The 24,702-nt window shown below is 41.6% G+C and overlaps 1 protein-coding gene across 2 annotated transcripts in view; it reads right to left on the bottom strand.

Moving 5' to 3' along the window:
* The window catches only part of ARID1B (AT-rich interaction domain 1B), a 313,144-nt gene that overhangs the window by 41,623 nt on the left and 246,819 nt on the right, over window positions 1–24,702 (bottom strand). For both annotated transcript variants that reach the window (XM_009281433.1, XM_009281435.1), the window contains exons 8-9: window positions 21,200–21,527; window positions 2,716–2,861 (exon numbers count right to left, since the gene is read on the bottom strand). In XM_009281433.1, the coding sequence (XP_009279708.1) occupies window positions 2,716–2,861; window positions 21,200–21,527 (474 nt within the window). The remainder of the gene's footprint in view (window positions 1–2,715; window positions 2,862–21,199; window positions 21,528–24,702) is intronic.

Below are 24,702 nucleotides of genomic sequence, written 5' to 3'. Positions count from 1 at the left end.
TTTGATTAAAACGAATATAACTAAAACCTACCTTCCTCCCTCAAAACAGGCAACACAACTGCACTCTCCAAAACCCAGACAACCAAGAAACCAACTTCTCCCTATTGCTTACCTTAGTTTTTCATTGGCCTCTAATTGAAACCAGAGTTGTTCATGCTCAGTGCATGTGAGAAAGTTAACTAAAGCCCACACTTCACTCCACCAGCAGCCGCTCAGTTGCATTTGTTTTTGGCCCTACACATTGACCGAACCCTGGTTTATCCGACAGACTGTGACTTCACACTAGTGGGGAAAAAGGCTCAAGAGCCAGATAGCCAAACTGGTCTTTGTGCCACAGAAAACAACGTTTTCAAGCCCCTAAGTAGGCATCACCTGCAAGTTCTCCACCTCATCAAACGCACCTCATCAAATGCAGGGCCAGAGCTGACCCTGAAGTGCTCCCCCAGCTCAAGACATTATCATTTTAAGTACTGTATTTACACTTGTCTTAAGCTCAGCCCTTCATTTGTTTGACCCAGGCAGAAGGATGAGTCAGGACAGGGGGAAATGCAGCATTCCCACCGCATGTGCCCCCAGCAGTATATTCACACCTAATTTTCTCTTTTTGTTCCCCCTGTGCCAACACCGTCTTGTGTGCTTTTGGAGGCCGGCTGCATAAAGCAATCTAGATGCATGTCTGCTCACACACAGAGGAAAAGAGGTGCACTGAACTCCTCTAGTTCATCTCATACTTACTTTCCATTGGGTAATCTTTGAATTAATAAAACTGGAACAAAAGAAAACCTCACAAATGCACTGGCAGAAAAAACCCTGATAAATGTTTAAATTATTAAAAATCCAATATTTCAGAATGCATAACACAATAAAAAGAGTATGACTAGCCCATACAAAAGACTGCTAGGATAAATGGCCTTGCATTGAACAGATTTCCACTGTATGAAATAACGAATGGCTGAATTATCTGAACAAAAAACCCTCTGTGAATCTTCCTTTAAACTGGTTATTCCTCAGGAATACATAAATCTTCTTAGGCAGGGCACTCTGCCATCTGTTTGCTGTTGGTTATTTTTGCAGCTCTGGGGGCCAAAGGAAAAGGGGGAAAAATTACTTCTGCTAATAGCAAAACAGAATTTATAGCACAGTTTCAATGCTCAGAAGTAATTTTATTTCAGCAAGCCAGACAACACACATAACTACACAAACAAAACATAATATTACCTGGGACAGCTCTGGTGGGGGAAAAGCAAGCTATTATCTAATGGTCTTTTCAATAGCTTTTCCCTCTTCATCCAGACGGTGAAGTGTGCTGTCTGGACTAACCAATGGCTTCCAAGCCAGCACTGGAAAAGCCTTTTTTTTAAATTTTTCTTTTCTTTTTTAAAAATCTTATTGATTAACAGCTTCTTTTCTGTTTCTTCTGCTAACCAAAAATGTAACATAATATTCTTGAAAAATAAGACACTGTTAAGTGTCTCAGGAGCTCCTATGTAGAGGAAAGAAACCCTCTGGACATACTAGACACTAGAATCCCATAGTGGCCATTTTCTGCCCAGGAAGCAGGGACATACAAAATTGTCAGGGAGGAAAGACAGGGAAGGAGGCAAAGGATGAAGGAATGAAACAGGCTAAATGGGGCAGAGAGGAAGATACTGAAACACAGGCTCTTGGTAAGATACAATTTAAGTAGTAAGGCATCTCTAAAGAAATAAACAAAAGTAGAAACAAAACCGACTAAGAAACAACATCAAATCACCTTAGCACAACCTATCCAGCTTTCAGAAAAACTTCAAAAACCCCCAACGTTTCAAAAAGGGCTAATGTAATCAGTAAACCATGCACAGAAACTCCATGACTGGAACAAGTATTTGGGAGGATCCACATCAGTTTGGATGAAACTCCATCCAAACCCATTCCAATCAAAGAATTGATCTTTACTGAAGTCTTATCTTGATGGAGGATAATTGTTAGAAGTTCAAGCTGAATACGGACTATAAAGCACATTTGCACAGAACTACATCCACCTGTCTTCATAGTCACACACAAAGCTGCAAATAATTCTCAATTCACAAGTCATGATATGAAGGATAAATCCAGCAGCTATATTGAATATGCTTTTTTTTGCAAAAGGAAGCTATGATTAAATTTCCTATACTGATATTTAAATAAGTAAATGAAGAAACCCTATATATGGTCATATGAATTTTGGAAACAGTAAACATGGCCTATCTTTTCAGAACAGAGTAATTGTTTTAAGTGCTCAGCTTACAGCATCTTCGAGTCAGAGCAGGTGCACATCTCTTTTTTTAAACCAGTACCACATTAAATATCTGAAATTGCAATCTTAGGAAGTAAGACACTGAAAAGCAACGGCAGCCTCTTAAAAGATGAGGTTTTTCTCCTTCCCTCTCTTGCAGACACATACACACAAATATACATATACTTGCTAGTCAAGACCTATGTCAAACTGGGTCTGAGTGTTGCTGGAACTGTTCAAAACATTGTACTCATCTACATGCTGTGCAAAAGGACTTAATGAAAAACGTATGAGTTACTGTACAAAAAAATGCGAATACCTTAGCCTGGTTTCGAATCACTCCAAAATACCCAGCAGGGGTGAATCGAATGAAGGCTATCCCTCTGCCACCAGGCCCAGGGCTGGTACCGTTAAGCAGATTTCTGGAGGAAGGCCACTGCTGAAAGGTTACCCACCATTACCTGTTGAACTGTTCACCATGTTAGGTGCCATGCTGTAAGGAGGAGCCTGCGGGTTCATCAAGCCAGAGCTGTTGTTCATCGGCTGAGTGTAGGGGGAGCTGGATCCCATAATACCGCTCTGATTCATGGCAGGAAAATTGCCTTGCCTACGAGAAAGAGCACACACACGATGTCTCATTACGTACCTCGTACCTCGTTGCTGAAGGTGCTGTGGTTTGTCACAGAGTACATCTCCTATTGTTTGCAAATAGCTAAGGAGAAGGCACACAATTAGTTCATTTTACCTACATGGCGAGCTTTGAATTAGTCTTGAATTAGTTACCGTATATCTGAGACAGAATTGGGCTGAACACAAATTTCAAGAGATGCATACAGTGTCTTTATACGTCACAACCGATCAGCAGAAAAATACAACTCATATTATTTATCCTATGAGTAGACAGCAATGTGATCAGGAGTCAAAGTTAAAACGTAGTGTTGGCATAAAAAAAATTCCAGTGAATTGCAATTGCAACCACGTAATGGAAATCCTTACCTGCCACAGCTTAAAAAACAGTGAAATGACCAGAAGAAAAATGGGTACCGTAGAATCTGTTTCAGATTTCTGTATCTGATGTTATTGCATTGAACATAATGTTCATCTTCTGTACATGCCATCTAGCTCCAATCTTTCAAAAAACCATGTATATACTACACTTTGTTGAAAGAAGAAACCTCAGCAGAACTCTTTTGGTTTTGAAAATTAATCACGGATTGGTATAATGCTTTCATAACTGAGACTTAAGTTTGTCTGAAAAACTGCCCTGAATGAAGCCCTTACCTAATTATCCACATTTTCAGATGTGAAGATCTTCAGACCAAATATTTTTGAAGGCTAAACCTTATCTACACTTAAGTTTTAAAAAGTATCTAAGTACGCTTTGAACTTGATTTATCAAATGCTATAGATAAACTGAGGCACAAGGAAGAAAATAATCCAATCCAAATAAGCAGAATAACCCGATGTAATGAGTGATCCAACTTCAAAAATAAGCTTTTATTCTTTTAATCCATAATACAATTATCTACCTTTTCTTGGTATAGTTGAAGACTGCACATATTATGATATGTATATGGATATAGATTTACACATATAAATTCAGATATATAATTAAAAACACATGCAAAAATATACTTACTTGTATATTTATATCCCACATAGGAAAATACAAAACTCAGACCTGTTTCTTCAATGTACCCCCTGTAAATTTATGCTGTTTTTCCAAATAAAGGAGACAAGAAAGGAAACAACCACCCCTTTACATAGCTTTGGTACCTGTCAGCTTTTTTTAGTCACGAAAAACAAAGCATTTAATTTTATCCTACAGGCAGGGAAAGCTGCATGTCCTGGTAGCAAGACGGAGTTTTGGTATAAATTCTCCTTTTCATTATTATACAGTATTCAAACAAAACAGACGACCCCCAAACCAATAACCCTGAATAACTTCAATGGCTTCTTGTCTTCTCCAAACCTATGGCAGACTCTTAACGCAATTGGTAGAAACGGATTTCTTTTTTAGGAGGTACAGGAGGAAGACCATTAAAGCACTATTTGGCCTAATTTTTCTTGACACACTGTGAATTTCTTCAAAGGAAAAGAGAACGGTGTTTTCTAAATAAAGCATCTTTTTCCAAGTCAGTTTTGTCCTTTGCTCTCTGAAGACAAACTTTTCTTCACTCTTGCAAAGAGGCAAGGGCTTTCTTTTGATATGAAGGAGACAACTGCCATACAATGTCATTTCCCTGATGAAGCTTGCAATGAGTAGTGGAGGGAGAAGATTTAAAATGCACAGTGGTGCACTGCTCCAAGGGAAAATTACAAAGGGAAAAGAGAAGAGCAGGACCATTTGGCAACAACTTTAAAAGATTTCAGTCACACAATCAAGCTTTTCTTATGTAAATACTGTATCTTAAACACCCCCACCCCCCCTTTTTAGCTGAGAATTGCTGTATTTCAACAAACGCAGTTAACTGAAAAGTTCTTTCTATGCTGGATAAGCGAGATCCTTTCCGTTACTGGGTAAAGTTACTAGTGAAGATGAAGGAAGTCATTTTTACACTTTAAAAAAGAAGTAATAGATTTTGAAAGGTTCTTTTATGGAGTGAGGCTGGGATTCTGGAAAAGACAGAAGTCTCTACAGGTATCTCTCTCTCCAATATCCTTTTGCTTTAAAAATGCACAGGAGAGACGCACCGTGCAGGTAAGCTGAAATTGGTCTTTACCTACTAATATTTCAATACTATTACTTCCTCTAGCATGTATATCTTCTAAGCTGCGGGGCTGTTCATTGTCTCAAATTGAGGTACAACCTATTTCATGTTACCCGCTATGGACATCAATCTCAATCGTAGCTCATGAAAGCATACTGCTGTACAACAGCTCTAAATCAGAAAGTAGGAAACTATTTCCAGTTTAGATGGAGAGTGGAAATTAAATAAAAGGAATATACTAGCTTTGGCCAAGACAGCAAGAAAACAACTGAAGTCTAAAAAAATTGCTTCTGTACCCAGAAAGACCTGAATGGCAGAACCTAATTCCGAAATTTCATCTGGCAAGGCAATACCTTTCCCTTCCATCCTCCCATGTAATGCCGCACTTGGAACTGACACAGCTTTCCATCTCTGGAAAGAGCCCAGCAAGTGAAAAGACTCAGCACTATCCCTGGCAGAACTTTGTCCTTCCCCAGTCCCCTATCAAAGCACTGACTGCAGCACGCGTGAGCTAATTCAGTAACACTGAAAGGCGACATCCTGTAAGAGCAAATGTTATTTTATCCTGAGATTGGGTGCAGTGCGCAGTACAGAGCTCCTCCACATATTATTCTGCTCTATGATGGCTTGGAATGGAAAGTTTCTTTAGGGAGACATAATCAGGTATTACTTCAGACTTTAATTCTCACTCCACAGTGGGCCTCCTTTGAGTAAAGACTGCCGACTGTGACAAATTGTGCTGCATCAGTGCTATAATATGAAGTGGAGTCCATTAAGAACTGAGCTGAGATCACCAAACTCATTTTGATTAACCTCCAGGTCACTAAACACTTATAAATATGTTACACAGCAGCTGCTAAACATATTTATATATGCTTAAGGTCACAGCATCATCTGTTGGTTGTTGGAATTAAGTCAAAAATCTTATGTTTCCTTCTGTGCTGCTTTTAGTAAAGGCATATCCAACATACTATTTAAGAAGTAGTTATCTCAAAGCATGCTACCAGACTCTCTCCTACATCTCCCAATTCCCTCCTCCATTTTTCTGGGAGGCTAAATAAAAATCAAGTCTTCTAAAAACAGCCTGTTGTACACATAGTGACATCTAATGGCAAAAATTCAACTGACCGGCTATGAATTCTATAGCAGAACAAACCCAGTTAAGTATACAATTTTACAATATTTACCACATAAACACCAATGGCTGGGTTGTTTAGGGATGACGCAAGTGATAATTAGGAATAATAGGAAGAAATTAAGAAAAGAACACTTATGTTGAGTATATGCAGTCACCCTCCAAGGGAACGAAGGAAACCCCAACACTTGACACTTCTGCACAGGAATAATAGGAAGAAATTAAGAAAAGAAACACTTATGTTGAGTATATGCGGTCACCCTCCAAGGGAATGAAGGAAACCCCAGCACTTGACACTTCTGCAAACAGACAACACATTAGAAAATGTACTGGTCAGAGAAATCCTGCATTACATATGAACTAGATGACCTGTTAGGTGTTTTCCAGCTTTAACTCCTCCAATACCGTGATCCCAGATCACCTATTTTTTCCCATTCAGGAAAGAAAGCAGCTGGGCCAATACAAATTTAGGATTATGCTATCAATTTAAACACTGTACTTAAGCCTACACATTTCTTTTTTCTGCTCTACTGCTACAAGTAGATCTCCAAGTATTCAGCAAATGGAAGAGATTAAAAACGGGAACGGGGGGACTCTGCTTGCTTTCTGTGGTTTATTTACTCTGCTGACAATTTAGTAATTCACAGCACTTGCGTAATGCCAGAGCCAGTTGTTACGCTCAAGGAAAGGGCTGCCACCCAGGGGACCTAGACAGGCTGGAGAAATGTGCTGACAGGAATCTTATGAAAGTCAACAGGGATAAGTGCAAGGTCCTGCACCTGGGAAGGACGAGCCCCCTGCAGCGGTGCCGGCTGGGGCTTGACTCGGGGGGAGCAGCTTTGCTGAAAAGCCCCTGGGCATCTTGGCAGATGGGGAGCTAAGCGTGAGCCAGCAGAGTGCCCTGGCAGCAAAGAGGGCCAACAACATCCTGGGCTGTGTGACCAGGAGCAGGGCCAGGAGATGGAGGGAACTGATGATCCTCTCCTTACTCAGCACTCATGAGACTCCATCTACAGTATCATGTCCAGTTTTGGATCCCTCAGTAAAGGAAAGATGACGATAAACTGGAGTGAGTTTAGCAGAGGGCCCCTTAGATGGTCAGGGCTTGAGCACTCACCCTGAAGGGGCTGAAGGACGAGGGCTAGTTCAGCCTGGGGCAGAGGCAGCTTTTGAGAGGAACCTAACAGCAGCCCCCCAGCACCTAAAAGGAGGTCAGCGAGAAGATGAAGCCGGGCTCTTCACAGTGGGAGGATGAGACATAATGGGCAAGAGCTAAAACATGAGAAGTTCAGACTGGATGTAAGGAAACCCTTTTCCCAGTGAAAACAGGCAGGCACTAGATCTGGAGACCCAGAGTGCAATCTCTGTCCTTGGGGGTTTTCAGCACCCAACTGGATAAAGCCCTGAGCTCTCAGCTGAACCTGGTGAGGAGGAGGTTGGACCAGAGACCTCTTGAGGTTCCTTCCAGCCTGAATGACCCTATGATCCTAGACTGTCAACTTCATTGTGCTGTTGATAGTCTGGTGTACTATCGGGTCCAAAATACAACTGGTCAAATTCAAAACATTCCCTTTTAAGAGGGTCCTGTTCTGCTCTTTTGTTTTCATTCATTTGCAATCTACCCACAGCTTAACCTGCACTTAATCTCTTTTTTCTGCAAAACAAGTAGCATCAGATCTAATTGTGTCTTCTGAGCTAATGCAGAAGTCCATGTATTTAAATAGAGGAGATGACATGCGAGATCTGGTCATTGTTAAAAAGCAGAACAAAGAAATTGTAAGAAAGCACTGACAATACAATGGAGCACACAAGTGATCACAGCTGCCAAGCAATCTCTTTTATACTGAGATGTCTTCCTTTAATTGGACCTAAAATCACCAGTAGGTTAGTGTGTTGTCTCTGTCACACAGAAGTCACTCTGCAGCCCTTGTGTTTAATACTTGCTGGTATGTGATTTAGTGTCTCCTCAGTGTTGCCATCTGATGAAGGTTTTTATAGTCGTCTTCCTCAGATTTGAACAGACAACTAATTACAAAATTGAGTTCAGAGGTAGGTGTGGTTTAGCTATGGACGATGATAGAAGTGGATTATGCTTCTCAGCAGGACAAGAAATGAAGACACAACTTTTCATATGGAAACATGTCAAAGCTCAGGTTTTTGCTGTGTGCAGAGGGATCAAGTTCTACAACTTTCTGTGGATTTTCTGGCATCTGACACTTTGTGCTCTCCTCTCGATCTAAACCTGTAACATTGGAGCAAAGCCCTTCATGCAGTCAGAAAAAATGATCCAGCTTCTGTAATGAGCCCTGCGGCAGCCTGAGCACAGGGGCGAGTTGAGCACGGAAATGCGTAGGGAACAGAAGAAGGGTTCAGAGGTGGAGAGTCTAGAAGGGCTGGAGGTGAGGAGAGTTTGGGGCAGAAAAGATGGAAATGGAAGGGAGAGTAGATGGAAATGAAGAATGAACAACAAGAGTTGGGAGCATCCTCACTAGGTGCCAAAGGTTTTTAGGGCCAGGAGGATGATGGGTGTTCCGGAGAGGGGAGATGAAACAGAGATGCAGGAGGAGGAGTAGGGAGGAACATACAGAGAGCCATTACTCCCAGACTAAACACAGGGAAGGTCCCTCCAGCACGAACGTGGAGCCTCTCAGCCAGGTCTGTCTGAAGGAAGGGAGGGATTCACAGGGGAGCCTCAAAAGCAGGGTGCTACCAGAGATGTGCCTTCCTGCAGCTCCTCTGCTCATGCACACTGCTGTGAGGCAGGGCCAGGCTCCGAGGGCGAGCCCCAGTCTAGCAGTGTGGCACAGCAGGGCGATGCCGAAGGAGCAGTGCTGCAAGGACGGGAGCCAGGATGGGGCACACAGCCCAGGTAGGGAAGAGCTGCCACTGAGTCACACCTCAGTGTGACCTCCTGGTGGCCACAAGCTTGCACTAATTATTATTATTTAGGCACCTCTGCACTGTGCTTCCTGACACTTCCCATAGCACTCATGTAACATAGGGATTTCTCCCAGTTATCCTGCCCTAGGCACTGGACCTGAAAAATCATCCTGTTACCGTGACCTGGCCACCTGAGCAATTGGCTGGTGAAAAAAAAAATAGCCCACAAGCTCACGGAAGTTTGCCATTTCTGCTCCAGATCTTTAACCTACATCAGTTTTGCAGCGAATGCACTGTAGCACCTCAGGGGAGTAATTTGTGTAAACATTTTAAAAGGAACATTTTTTTTTTTAATGCTGACACACTGCTAAGGTGGCTACTTGATTACAAACTGTGAAAATGACTGCGTTAGGCTGCACTCACAAATCACAGTGTACTGACCAAATTGCCCAGTGCTTATCTGTGCCAGGTCTGCAGCATGACAGTATTTCCTCTCTCTTTTAAATGTCAAAGTATGATTTGGGGGGTTGTTATTTAAACACAGTGACCTGCACAATAACCAGAAGTACTTCATTTAAATCTGTCTTGAGCTGGGACTAGCCTTAAGCGCTTATAATCTGTCATACTTTGACACCAAATGGGTTATTATAATGAGAGTAATTCAGGAGTGAGACCTGCAAATGCTTTCTCCCTGGAGAATTTACACATAAACATGTGCATGCAGATACATATGCTCTTTTGTTATGGATTTTCCTTCTTGCTACATTACAGGCTTCCTTGGAGAAGTGAAACCGTTTCTGTTGTCAGGGGATATCGGAGAACTGGAGGAGGGAGAAAAGAGCAAGGGAAAATAAACCCCAACACTGCTTACTTTGCTCTGACTGGAAGTTCATCGGTGCATCAGTGCTGTCAGCAAAGGCCAAGACACACAAAATCTGAATACTGGCTTGAGCAGCCGTAAGAGGCATTAAAGGCAATTCTCATGTAAATAAAACAAACAAATTTAACATAACTCTATGTGAAAGATAAGTATCCCCACCACCCCTTGTAAGCTGCTATTTTAAGTGTAGTAACCTCCATTTAAATTTCCTCCCTTTATTCAGCAGGGAAGCTCGCCACCCGCAGTAACAAAGTTTTAAGAAAGCAACCACGAAAGCTGGTGATGTTACAGGAGTTAGGTCTGCCATGAGGTTTTGATAAAATCCATTTTTCAGGTTAGGAGGAAAAAGAGAATTTTATACTTCTGTGTGTGTGCATGTGTGAGAAAGGGAGGCCAAAGCTCTGAAAGACACTGAAAAAACACGAGGAAACATAATAGAAAAGCATCCAGATTTGTACCAGGGTGCATGCATTTGTGTGCGTGTGTATGTCTGCTGACACCTGGTACACAGAACCATCACCAAACTATTCTTCCCAATGACCAGGCCTAAAAGGCAATGCTAAAATGGGGAATAATTTTCTAGCATCATAATTATGTGATAGTGCTCATCACCTTGTAATCCACTGCAATCTGAACAAGCACACTGCCTGTTTTCTTCATCTGGCTGATCTAAAGATTATTGTGTAAGATACTTTTTGGAAGAGTAACAGAAATAGCCTTTCTAAATATATTCTTTTTCTTCTGATTATGCAAATACATGTGCCTTTAGCATCATCATCATTTACTTGGATTTCACTAAGAAACAATCAAGGAGGGAGAAGCAGCTTAAAAATTAGTTGTTCCTACCGGACTGATTCAATGCTCAGCCCCTCAGAAAAGCAGCCACAAAAACTTAGTTTGTTTACATGCTGTTGTCATCACATTAACCATTTTCCAGTGAAAACATCTGCCCAACCCGCTACTACTTGGTAGTCATTTAAAGCCCAGTAAAATGCAGGAGTGTCACACCGCATCAAACACTGGAAGAGCAACATAAGAGGCATGTGTAATTCATGACTATTGATGCTAATAACAACACAGCTACACAACATTTGTACTGCTGAATGCATGCCGAGATCAGAATAAATCTCCCTATCCATTTTACAGATAACAAAAAACGAGGAAAAGATCCAAGATTAATAATGGTCTGAAATACGGCCAGAAGAATAATAAAGTTGAATACAGTGAGGAAAACATAGCACAAGCCTGCAGAAAAATAAATCCTTAACTTCATCTGATCCTAATGATATAAGGGTGTGTGACTAAAAAACATGAAGGATATTTAGTGAAATACTGTAGGGGTTTTTTGTTTGGGTTTTTTTGGGGTTTTTTTTAGGTTGTAGCTATTTAATTTTGTTTTTATAAAGCTTCTTTTGTATTAATTAAAGTTTTTTTGGTCTGAATTTCACGGTGACTGCAGCATTTGGTCACCAGTCTTCAAACCCACAGGGGATTCCCTGAAATGCCTTTATTGCACAGCATTCTTACAAGTGCAGCAAGATCTCCGCATTTGAATTTATTTGTATAAGAACAAACTAAGCCCTTTGTAGTCAGTGCAACCTGTACTGGACAAATACAATATAACGCTGTGTGACAGAAGACATGGGACTACTGAAAAGCATGCCAAGTCAAATGGCTTGTAATCCCATCGAAGCTCCGCTCTTAGTGACCCCTGCCTACCTTCCTGACAACATGGATTTAAACAGCAGCTCTAACGGCAGCTGCTTGCACACTGTCCCCATCAGACATAATACCCGAGGACTAAAAGGAGATACATTTCTTAGCCCCAGTGGAGTGTGTGATGGGTAAAAGAGGGCTACTGTAATCTGTCCGGCAAGCAGGAGCATGCATGAACTGGGTTTATAGTGAAAAAAGAAATTTGCCCTGTATGGCATGATGCAGCCAAGCTGAACCAGAATGCCAAGAAGGGTGACTTAGCCCGGTGTGACTCGATATCCAAATGGGAATGACTCATATGACTATCTCACTAAGCACCTTCTATTTTTGTGCATGTTTATAAATAGCTTTATTAAAAAGTCGGAAGGCCCTATGAACTCTCTCCCAGAATGATTACTTGAAAGTGGGCAAGGGTCTGTTCCCAGCACACGAACAGCCAGGAGGTCACTAAAGCGTGGTGCTAAAAAGCTACAGGAAGCTAAGGACACACTGCGTGTTTCACTGATTCAATTTCTCCGGTGCGGCACTGCCTCAGGAGAGGCTTGACCCCTGAGCTCCCTCCTCTTCCACCTGGGTATGCAGACCTCCGGCCGCCTCTCACCACGTTCTTACGATGTTCAGTCACACCCTCGTACCGTTTTTGAGCACCACTGCAGCTCCACGGAGCTCACTGTGCTGGCAGCCAACTGAAAACCTAATAAAATCCTGATCGTTTCATGCCAGCTCTTCAGTGTTATCTTTTCATAGTAAAATGTCATCTGGCTGACAGCACTGAACACAACTGCATGTGCAGCAGCATGGCGAGGAAGTTCTCCAAAGGGATTTCCCAACAGACACATTTGCACTTACCTATCTTTGCCCAATAGCCTGGAGCTGTTATATGTTTATCAATATTATTACTACCACTATTACCATCAGTCTCGGCACTTTGGCACTCCAGACAGTTTCACAAGAGCAATGTGGTGCATATGTCAGCATGGTTTCAGCTGGCTCTTTTCTTCATCTTTGGCTCAGAAGATGCCTGAAACCTACTGTGACAACTGCAACAGGTATTTAATGTGTTAGTGAAACTGCTGGCCATCATTAAAAAAATCTTATTGCTGTTATGTTACCATTTAATATGATTCTTACAAGGTTACTTGTAAGTTCAGTTAGAACCGATGCTCCCATCTGAACTCCATCAATAAAGTAAAAGGCTCTTCCCACTCCTATTTCCCCAGGTAGCATTGCTAAAAAAAAATCATTTAATTTTCTCTCAACTATCACCATTGCAAAACAACCTAAAACCTTAAGCCCGCTCTAAAACCTGAAACCCTCCTACCATTTTTTATGTCTCTCCCTTTCTGTCACAAAAATCTTAGGCTGTTCAATCACAGTCTTGTACTTGCACAATGTATGTGCCAAATCACACAGAGCAGTCATGGAATGAGCTTTCTTCATGAGTCCCATTAAACAGATGGCTATTCTCCTGTTTTTTGTTTTTTTTTTTTCCTGACTAGTGCTGTGATTTAAACTAGTAGATCGTCTGGCTAATAGGCAAAAAGACAAACAGTGTGAAAATCCAGTTTCCTCATCTGAAACATTTCTTGCCACCCAAGAAAGAGTACTCAATCTAAAGACCTCCCTTATTCTTTACTTTTATACAATAACAATTAATGAAGTACTGCAGTCTTAATGCCCTAAAGATCACCTTTTGAAGTACAGAATTTCTACGTAACATCTGACTCTGAGGCAGAATGTTAATAAACTACACAGAGCCCTACACTGCAATTTTGTTTCAAAATAATTAGTACTTCTATAGACAGCAACAGCTCTCCTAAATAACCAAATCAAGCCAAAAATAATCCTGACACAATGATAATCGAATTAGAACTGTCTCTAAGATGACTGAAAATTCTCATTCATGACTCTGAAAACCACCCTTCCTTCCCAACATACTCCTGCTTTCACAGTTTAAGAATGGTTACTCTCTGAAGGAGGGAAGGAGTAGGACTCTTCAGGTCTGTGGTTAATCTCTAAAGGCATGAACAGCATACAGCAGTCTACTTGATTGATGAGTAACCAAAAAAGAAAAAAAGTCTCCCCAAATCACTGGTTGCCTGCACGAGCTCTGCAGCACAGTGACATCCAGGGCTCCAAAATGATGGATTTACCTTTTAGTAAAACAAAATTCCAGATAAAAATATATTTCTCTCAGTCTCCCACAAGAAATGGCTTTGGTTAGCTCAGCGTGTAAAGTTTCTTCCAATCCTTATACGATTTTATCAGCAATTTTGAGCTGATTTACAAAATGCATTTCCATTTAAAAAAAAAAAATCACAAAAGCGCGATTTCCAGCTCTCCCTTTACTACGGTAAATACATATAAGCTAAGTTGTACTTCACCCCTCCTAATACATTGTAGAGAAAAGCCATATATGGTTCTGCTTTGAAAAGCAAAACATAAGGAAAGGAAGTGTCCTTTCAAAATAAGAAAGAATAAAAAAATCAGCTTGATATAAATGACTATTTCTCATGAAGAGGGAAGAAGCATGGGTCCTTTTGAAGAAAAATATGTCGATACTAGTTAATAGCTCCCTTAGAAATTACAGTTACAGTAAGCATTAATATTTGGACTTTAACCCCCCAAATCACACAGAAACTTGGCGTAGAGAGAAAATATTCCACCCGTTACTGAAATGCCGCCAGCCTCAGGTGGAGCAAGCACAGCAGCTATTTGGAGTTCACAGAAACACCATACAGCCATTTAGGCCAAGAAGCAATACCACTTTATCCAGTTGAAACTATATGGGGACTTCTTTTTATTTTGGAAGCCAAATGTAGTTTCACGGACTGGAATGTACTGCCTGGATATTCAAACAGCAGTAACAGAAAGTAAAGTGGGGCTCATTTCATGGTGATGCATAAGGATCCCTAAAGGAAATCCGAAGTCTGGGAGTGTTCGGAGGAGCCGGGTAGAGGGGAAATGATGAGACACCTTGAGACTGGAGAACTGCGAATGGCCTGAATTTGAACAGGAGTAACTCCTTCCCTGTGACTGAATGTTAAATAAAAGACCCAGCAGAAAGAGCCTTTCTGCTAGGGGCTTATTTCAAAGGCAACAGATAATGTACCCCAGCACTGGGTCCAATTATGACTACCAGTCCTATCTTAGCCTAGTTTACTTTGGGGATTTCACAGTTGGCAGCCTTTCATCTAGTAGTAGCCTGGTTTGAATAAGCAAAGAAACTTGAATGAGTACTTAACCTTCCTGCACTCCACTGCACTTCCCAGCAGAGAAGAACAGCACCTCCAAGCTTAAGGGAAAAGGGAAAACAATGGAAAATATATACTCTCTCCAGGGATTAAAGACGGTAAGTTTTACTGTAGCACTTGAAGTCTTCCTGCCACATAACCGCAGCTTTTAAAATCACAATTAGAATTTTAAACCCAAGTTTCAAGATGAAAAGGGCCAGACTGGAAAATACTGCAGAGAAATTGACAGGCTCTAGGATGTAAAACACCTAAAAGAGTTCTGGTTTTTATTTATATTATTATTCTTTTTAAAAAATTTATTCCCTATTTCCGCCTCGTTCTTTTTCCTTTTGACATTTTAATGCACCATGTCCATTACTGTATTTCCTCACCAGTACCCTCTAGTCCATCAGCAGTGCTGCATTACCCTGCTGTTGGAGAAAATAATATGGAAAAAGTGCTTTGCTGGCACCAGCAACATGGAACATGAATTATACATACATAGCAGGAGAGAAATGCTGATGGAAGGTTAGTCTGCCTGTATGTGCGCAAGCGTGCATGTGCATGTATATACACACAGACTAAAAAGACGATATATAGAATGCACATTTTAAACTCATTTACACTAATTGTAACTGTTTCTCTGTACAACAGAAGTTCTCTAACATCGGTGCACAACATGGAACATGAATTATACATACATAGCAGGAGAGAAATGCTGATGGAAGGTTAGTCTGCCTGTATGTGCGCAAGCGTGCATGTGCATGTATATACACACAGACTAAAAAGACGACATATAGAATGCACATTTTAAACTCATTTACACTAATTGTAACTGTTTCTCTGTACAACAGAAATTCTCTAACATCGGTGCAGCTTTTATAGATCAGTTTTAGGACTGAATGAAAACCTACCTAAATTCTTCTGACCTCACCACGACGAGACTGTAGTATCTAACCAGCTGCTAAGCAGTTTAGAACCAGAACCACATTCTAGAGTGCCTAAAAGTATGTCAAAGCAATGCAACACCACACATTACTACAGAGACTGAACACCATTTCTCAGGTGGCACGGGGAGCAGCGGACGATAATGTAAATATCCACCTCAATTTAGCAACCCAATGACCAGGATTTAAAATGGCCAGAGGTTGCAAATAGCTAAGCTGGATCCCAATTCCTCAGCTTAATAAACTACTATGTCTAAATCGTCTCCTCTAAAATCAATGACACTGAATTCTAAATTCATTCAATCTATAAAAAAAATTGCTTTAATTTACAAAATCGCAACATGCAATCCCGAGAATCATATTAAGGTACAGTACACTGAGGTCAAAGACGCTGCCTTCAAAGATAGGATTGCTCCTCATGTAGGCACATCAAAACTCATTTTGTAGTGATTAGTTCAGGTATTGATAACTGTAGTTGCACCAGCAAGAGGCTCATTTTAGCATCCAGTTGGAGGTGTATTTTACAGCCAGCTAGTACTGAATTACGTCTTCCTAAGGCCACACTGCTAACAGTATGTAAGCCAGCTATTTCGCAACTACGTTTTTACCTTTCCATATACCAGTCACACTTTCAGCTGCTAAGAAGACATGCTCGGAATGACACTCACTGCTAGCACAAGAGATGCTGAAAATGATGATGATGATGATGAGCATCTAGCTCCAAAAACATCTGCTGACTTCAGGTGTCAACCTAATAATCAGTTTTCAAAAGTGTGTACTGGGCACTTACTGTAGGAAACAAAAGCTCACAGACAGTGAACACCTAGTCCTGAAAAGTTTCAAGTTGGGCATCTACAAACTGAAGAACTCAAAACTGGCTGGTACTAGAAGATACTGGCTAAATTTGCTGCCTTTCACATCAACAGGGAAAATGTTATCTCATTTGCTTAAAATTGTTTGCTTTTACTGAAGGCTTACTGTGTTGGAGGTCTGTACACATAAATATTTATCTATCACTATAAATACATGTATTGTTGTAAGAACTACAGTGTGATAAAAGACTATTTTTTGGAGCCACCTGGTCTTCAGAGGCCTCCGCTGGGTTCTAACCTCCAGCAACAGAACCAGTCCTTGGGGCCTTGGCCAACGCCAACCTAAGTTATGAAAAGCCTTTTCTTGGAGTTCAGTGGATATATTAGGTCTTTAACATACAGTCCTTACGAGTCAATGGGTGTGCTGAGACCAAGACAGATATAAAGAGGAAAACACTCTTTCGCAGTTCGTTCATGCTGTGTCCCTGAAAATAAGGGGAATTACTATACAGGGATTAGAGAGTTATTTAGCATTGCCTGCTGCAAACTGTTACCCAGACCAAGCTTAAATATCCTGGGTAGCATGAAACCACAGGTACTGCAGGTTCAATGAAGAAGTCTTAAAAACACCTTTCTTTTCTTTAGCCTGACATGCTAGATATCATTTGGGAAACACTGGCCTGCGTGCACAAGACAGACTAGCACACTGTAAGATTTTAGGTTACAAGGAAGGTATTATGTAGCTGTAGAAATTAATCTAAGCTTAACATAGAGCAGGCCTCAAGGTGAGGTCAAAGGCTAATTCAAATGGTGTAAACCTAGTATCTTCCACAGCCACCACTTTTATTTATATGATTTTATCTTCTCTAATTAAAAGGGTGGTGGTCTGCACTGAGGGTGATACCCAGGTATAACTGGCTGACACTCAGATCTTGATCATCCAGCCCTGGTTAACAAACATTGATTTTCTGCCCCAGTAGAAGTGATTTTATTCTGATGCATGCCATTTAAATTCATTTTACACAGCTGCTTAGCGTGGCTTGGCAAGGCAGAGGCAAACCAGCTTTCTCTGTCTAAATGAGACTCCTGAGCTGGTAAAGGACAGATCCTGTGGATTAACAGCTGAAGATAAATTTCTCTCCCCTATTGATACTTGGCTACTGATTCAACAAGTTGACCTTGAAGGGGATCAAAACCAACTTGTACAGAAACACTGCTGTGTAACCATGACTCTGACAGAACCATTTAATTTTCTTCTTAATTCTACATAGAGGGGTGTGTTTTACAGTAATAAAAATCCAACAGTTTTTGAACCCCACATCTGAATCTTATAAACTCAAGACATTCAGAGAAAAAGGCTGGACACTATTCATGCACTTTGGCATATAACACTGGATGTATTTCCAGTTAGACGAAATAGTATGATGCGAGTGCTGTCCCATTTCACTAATTTTTGCTTTTTGGACAGGAGAACCAGTAGACTTGTGTTCTAATTTTTTGTTTTGCTTTGTACTTTTTCATATGCACATATATGAATGATGTTATTAAGAAAAAAAACAAACAAAAGCACCTACAGAAAACTGGTAACTAAAACTTGTTAATAACCATGAAGGCAGCAGTAATTTGGGTATTATAGATAATATAAGTAATAATACATATTGAAAATAATATAGGAGGTAACAACTGGAATAACATGATGGCAGGGAAGTCCATGAAACTTGAATCTCAGGGTGAAGCTGGACTTGGTTGTGAGGGAGCAACAGGCTGGAAGCCAGTGTAGATACTTTCTCCCAGTGCTGTAATTTATGATATAGTTACAGAAATCACAGTGTGAAGGACTCTGGTGAGAAAACAGTAGCTGCATTTCAGGCGAATGATACTGGATACTTAGTGCTCCTAAAAATTGTTCTAGCGACTAACTGAAATTTTTCAAACACATGCATGCTCAATTAAAGTGTAATAAAGCTTTCTTGAAAATCCTGTTAAGAAACCCTGTCATCATCACTCCTGCAGTACACCACCTCTCAGAAAGGGATCATACTTTGGGGGTTGCAGCTCACTGTCCACGCAGCAATGACACTACCACCACCAAATCAAGAAAACGGGGTTGCACAGCACCACTGTGAGACAAGAACACCAAGGATGAGGGGAGAAAGACGATGCCTGGGTCAGGAGGAGGAGGGATCTCATTCCTTCTCAGTGATGAGGTTCTTCATTTCCCTCTCAGGCACAAGGAAACGGAGCCATGCCAAAAGCCATGCAGGTGTGGGAGCGAGTGACACGCAGATTTTCATAGTACTGTCACAGTGGCATTAGTAAAAAGAAAACAAAAAACTAAAATCCCCTCTACAATGCAAGTATTTGTGTATCTTTCACATGATTTTTATATTCCTTCAGCAGCCAGATGGCATGTTCATAAACATTAAAAAAAATCTGCCACAGTCCCACAGCAAGTCCAGTTTACATTGCTACCTACCCGTACTGGTCAGGCTGGTGCATCAAGGGAGCCTGAGCATTGCCATAGTTGGGGTGCTGTGAAGAAAACATGGGGCGTCCGCCAGCCTCAGACTGGCTGGGATAAGCAGGCGACCTAATGTATGGTGGCCTAAAGCAGAAGAAAAGAACAGCCTCTTTGGATTTGCTCTGTATCACAAATACGAATCACTGTCAAGTACATTCCTTCCATATGCAAGTATGGAGGACTTGCAGGAATAGCCAGAAGCCGTTATGCTTTCTCCCCTACAGTTGACTTGAGATCAAAGAGGAAAACAGTGTGCTTGCAACATGCAAGCACCCTGGCATCAGAGGGGTGTGACAGGTTTCGCTCAATTTGCAGTTTATAAATAGCCCTTTTGCCAGTATTTACAACAGAGATTCGATGACTGTTCCGCCCTTCCACAGGTGCTGGATCACTGGAATGGGTAGTGTGTGATGGAAAGGCTCTGAAATGGTGCAGTTTTGCCCAGGCAAAGCTAGAAATCAAAAGCAGTTTTACAAAACTGACTTGGGAGGAAGGTGTGAGATAGGAGTAGTAATCATTTAACCTAGTTTTTGATCAAACACCACACACTATGCCCAAAGTGTAAGTTGAATCACAACCAAATACTTTCCGCTTAACACAAAGTCTTTTCTTGCTGTAAAGACCAACAAACGTGAGCTTTTCCCTTCATTACATGATTATAAAGAAACTGTTCCTGCAGCTGCACTGATGGCCCATTTATTCCTTTGTGCCTGACCTATCAGCTTATAGCCTAAACCAGACAGACAGAAGCAGACTTTTGTAAATCCTACTAGACAAGTCTGTTAAAACAACCAACACAAGCAAGAGACTGCTGGTTCACAGATATCTGCTGGAGTATGGTCTATTTTAAGGGAGTGTGGTTCTGTTTTACTGAACAAGAAGTACACTAAATTCACTGTTATTGTTTTAAAAGTTTGCTATTGCTTATCACTAGAAGCCACCTGCCTTCCAAACTCGCAAAACAAGAAAGCAACAGATACAGGGACACATTAGCTTCCTACTTCTAGTTTTACATTGTGTCTTGGAATTAGAGCAACTCTAGTGTCCACAAACACTGGTCTTGAATGATAAATACTTGTATGCATATATGTACATTTGTGTATACAAATGAATAAATAAATGAAAGATGCTTAATACACACACACACACACACACACGCTCACCAGAACAGTGCAACCAGCTTTGTGTAATTCTCAAATGTAGTGGAACTTCTTGTAACAGAAAAAGATAATAAATACACGAGGAGTTATTTGAGTCCAGGGAAATGGGAAATTTTTCAGATTAAGTAATTTCCACAGAAAATATGATTTCATTGCAAGTATTCAGGCATCTGAAGAATAACCACAGACAGAAAAGTGCCTTTGCCAAAACCCATGCACGAACAGCAACATGCAGTTATGCTGCCCGAAGGGGAGACAAGAAGACAGATGATGGCTCCAACCTCTACAATCCTGTTTGCAGGTTCTCTCTTATGAATGCGTAAGTGGCAGTGATCAACTCCAGCTAACTACAGATTGCTTTTATGCCTCCTTCTGCCTTTCCCTTCCAGCTGCTCCCCTCAGCCTGCCCTCCTTCCTGCCTCTGCATGTCTGCCTAGGAACAAGAACATCCCGTAGAAAAGAACTGCCATCAGCACTGCTGCTCACAATGTGGGCAGTAAATGCAAGAGTTGATGGGCAGTTTCATAACCTTCCTTACTCTCTGGCAGGGGCAAGCTGCCAAGGACATGTTGGCCCTCTCTCTACCGGAGATAAAAAATATATATCCAGCTAATCAATTTTAAGTTGCAGAGGGCTTGTTTTTGACTCCTAATGTCACTGGAACCCTGTGGGTTCTCCTAAAGCCTACAGCGCCAAGAACCAAACTGGAAGTGGCTGTCATCTCCATTGTCACAGCTGCTTTTTGAGAGGATAATTCAAACACACAATAGCATGCTTTGCCCTTATGTTTAAGGAAAAATATTCTTCCCACATGCCATCTCCTCCCAGAGATAAGGGCACAGACAGAACATGTATAAATGCATATGCATACACCTATGCAGTGCTGTTACTTCAGAAATGGCAAGAAAAACATTCCTACTCATTGAAACTCCTTTCACCTGGATGCATACCTGCTCTGAGCAGAGTTTGCAGCAGCCTGCATCACTGCAGCAGCCGCCTCCTGTGCCTTACGGTTCACAGTTGGCATGGGTGGGCCCATCCCGGGGCCTCCCTGCTGAGACATGCCAGGAGAATTGGGGGTCATACTGCTCATGTTTCCAGGGAATGGTCTGCTCTGCATCCCAGCTGATGGCATCCGTCCCAGGGGCATGGTACCGCAAGGCTGGCTTGGCCCCTGTCCATGCATCTGACTGTTGGCGTTTATACCCATGCCGGGTCCTGGGCCACTGTAACTTGTGTTGGGCACGCCGCTGTACGTTGGTGGTCTGGAGTAGTTTCCTGAACAAAATGATAAAAAGCACAGAGAACAACATTAAACTTGAGCAAATAGTTCTACTTAGGAAATCAGCGGCTTGCAGAGCTTACATGTGAACTAAAGTGAACCATGCTGGCCTCAAAGTCAGAACAACTTTTTCACCATGAGGACAGACAAGTAGTGGAACAAGCTACCCAAGGAGGTGGTGCAGTCTCCCTCCTTGGAGGTTTTCAAGACCCAGTTGGATAAATGCACGAGTAACCTGCTCTGATCCTATATCTGACCCCGATTTGAATACAAGGTCAGCCAAGAACAACTCCTGAGCACCCTTCCAACCTGAATGATCCTATGAATCTGATTTTCATGTTCCTTCAAACATTTTCTGCCTAATATATGTCATGGGATAACAGCAAATAGAGAGAAGCACAGCCTCCAGAGGGTTAACAACACAGCACACAGTACAAAACCGCCTTATGCAGTAAAGAGATACATGGCATGTAAGAAACCCATTACATAAGCTCAAGGGAGAATCTTATTTTTGTAATTTCATGTTCTCATTCTTCATCTTTCTGTAATTTCAGCAACAGGCTATTCTCACCAGCTTCTTGCTCCTAACCATTCTGCCCATTTGTGTCAGAGATGCTTTGGCACGGACTGGTGAGGATGGCTGCTGGGCCCCGAGAAACATTCCTGCTCCCTCCTGCCCTACGCTGCCTTCCTGGTAAGTTCAAAGTTGGCTATGCCAGCAGAAAGGGTGGTAGCTTACAGCGCACCTCCTCTGGGAAAACTAGTATTTCAAGAGTAATCAGCAATAGTACAAAGATGCTAATATAAATAGATGCCTTATGAAGGATGGCATGAAAACCTGGTTGACCCCAATCTACGTTGTCACTGGAGCTAACTGCTCCGCTTGCAGCAGCTTAACTCATTTGAGTGCCGATTTTTCTATCATGTTGAAAGCTCAAGAAAAAGCGAGTGTACAGCATTCAGTGTTACAGAAACAAACCCAAGCAGCATGAGAAAGAGGAAAAAAAAAGGTAAAGATATGATAGAAAAGTATTTTAGGAAACAAATCACATTACTTCAGTCATCAGTTTTGACTTGTCTTTATTTCCATCTCATCCAGATTAGTGGAAACACGACCCGTTCCCTCCCTGTGGGATGCCTCAAAGCAGAGTTTCCTGACTACTTTCAGATATTCCCACGCTTGTTCAAAGGCAGCAGCCCTTGGACTCTTCCTCTGAACGTGGAGATCAGCCACGTCTCTCCTCAGGCCTCAGCTACCAGGCAGAGGAGTCGGTGGCATGCAACTCCTGTTTATATTTAAAATAAATATACTCATCCATCATTTGAATGCACACATAATTAATTCATACGCTCCTGCTGCCGTGCTTTGGCTAATCCTCCCCTCGTCCCCACCCGGTAACTGACTCACTCTGCTACAAGTTCTCCTCAGCAAGAACGCGAGAGACCTACACTTCCCAAGGAAATGGAGCAACAACTCTCTTCTGTTTTAGAAACCAAGTTTCTGCCTGGGGGGCTTCACAGAAGGATCCCCAATATGTGGATCAACAGAGATGAAAGGCTCCAGATTCAGCTTCATGCTGACTTCAGACTGCCCTGTCACTTCTCCTCCTCCCCTAGGCTCGGCTGCTGGCAGCAGACTATTTTCTGTTCAGCGAGCTATCGCCCCTAGCCAGAGTTTTGGTTGCTGAGACCTGCTAAAGCCACACTTCTGATCCAACATATGTGACCACAAACTGAAGGGTTCACTAGTTTCATACTGCTCTGCTTAGTGTTAAAGGTGTAACACACAACTCGGATGTTGCTCTGGTTTTCCAGTTGCTTTGTGCAAGAAAACTGTAATGCAGCAAGATGGCGTGTCTGTGCGCTCAAAGATTACGCACAGCCAGTTAACACATTTTACGTACATGCTATTAGTAACACTGTTTCCCAAAGTGAAGCAAATTCCCTCCCTAGACTAGCAGACCCGGTATCCCTAATCACTGGGAGCTACCGTCAGTCCAATTTACATAAAGCCAGTTTGTTTTGTCAGTTAGGGCCTACGAAGTACGGTTCAGCAGCACGCTTGGAGGAACAAACACCAATGCTAAATACTATTGCTGTTTTGATGCTATTTTGAATTGGGACAAAAAAATCTCTTCTTTGGTGTTTTGGCTTCTCCAGCGTAAGCACAACACACAAAAACCAGTGGAATCTTCTCTATAAAAATATGTGGCTCAGTTAAAATTGCTCCTAATCATTCATCTCCAGGGATACACGTCCAAGAGCACAGGGAAGTGGTATCTTTTCAGTAAGGAAAACAAGTTTCAATGTTTTTTCCATGTTTTTTTTTACCTAAGCATTTCCTCAATACCTCAAGTACTAGCTATTCTTATACCTTTCCCAGACCACAAAAAAAAAAGGCAAAATAAAAGCCAAACAAAATACAAGAGGAATTGCCAGGAATGAGGAGCGCAGTCTTATTTCCATGTTTCTCTAATAGATTAGTAATTTGTTGGCAGTGGCTTTGACAGAAAACAGATGGATGCAGCATTAAACACAATGAATGCAGCAGATGCTAGGCCAGCCCACATCAGCTGGACGTGTCAGGCAGCCAAGTCCAAGAGCCCACACTTTTCAAGTGGGTACAAGCCTGGCAACAGCGGCTGTACAATACTACTGAACAACTCCTCCCCTCCATATCCGAGGGGTTTTTGATTCCAACTCCCCCTTGGCAGAGTAGAATCGTACCCAGAGAGACGACATCTCAAATGCATGACAAAAACCAAAGCAGTAACTGGAATCAGGAAGAAAAAAGAAAAAGTGTAATGAAGATAAAATATAAAAAAGCCTACTAACAACCTGCCAAAGACAGATGTTCATACTTACTGCTGAAACTCTGGTCCACTTTGTCCAGGTTTGCTGAACAAAGTGCTCTGGTATCTTGCCATTGCTAGGCAAGCTGAAAGGAGGGAAATTTAAGAACTACCTGTTAGTTTTGCTCTCTGCTTTAGAGACATAGGTCAGATTCACAGTATTAAAAATAGTATCTTGAAATCATTTTAGAATCTTTTACATGTGCACTTAACCATCAAGTTTTTCTTGTACAGACGATTTAAATGTATTGTTCTGAATTCTTCTGAAACTATTTTACCTAGGGGGACTTCAGTAGATATAGTTGATATAAGTCTTAAC

This window comes from Aptenodytes forsteri, unplaced genomic scaffold (genome assembly GCF_000699145.1).
Source record: "Aptenodytes forsteri isolate BGI_AS27 unplaced genomic scaffold, ASM69914v1 Scaffold82, whole genome shotgun sequence".
NCBI lineage: Eukaryota > Metazoa > Chordata > Aves > Sphenisciformes > Spheniscidae > Aptenodytes > Aptenodytes forsteri.
Note: the sequence above shows the minus strand (reverse complement) of the source record. Positions and strands in the feature narration are given on the sequence as shown.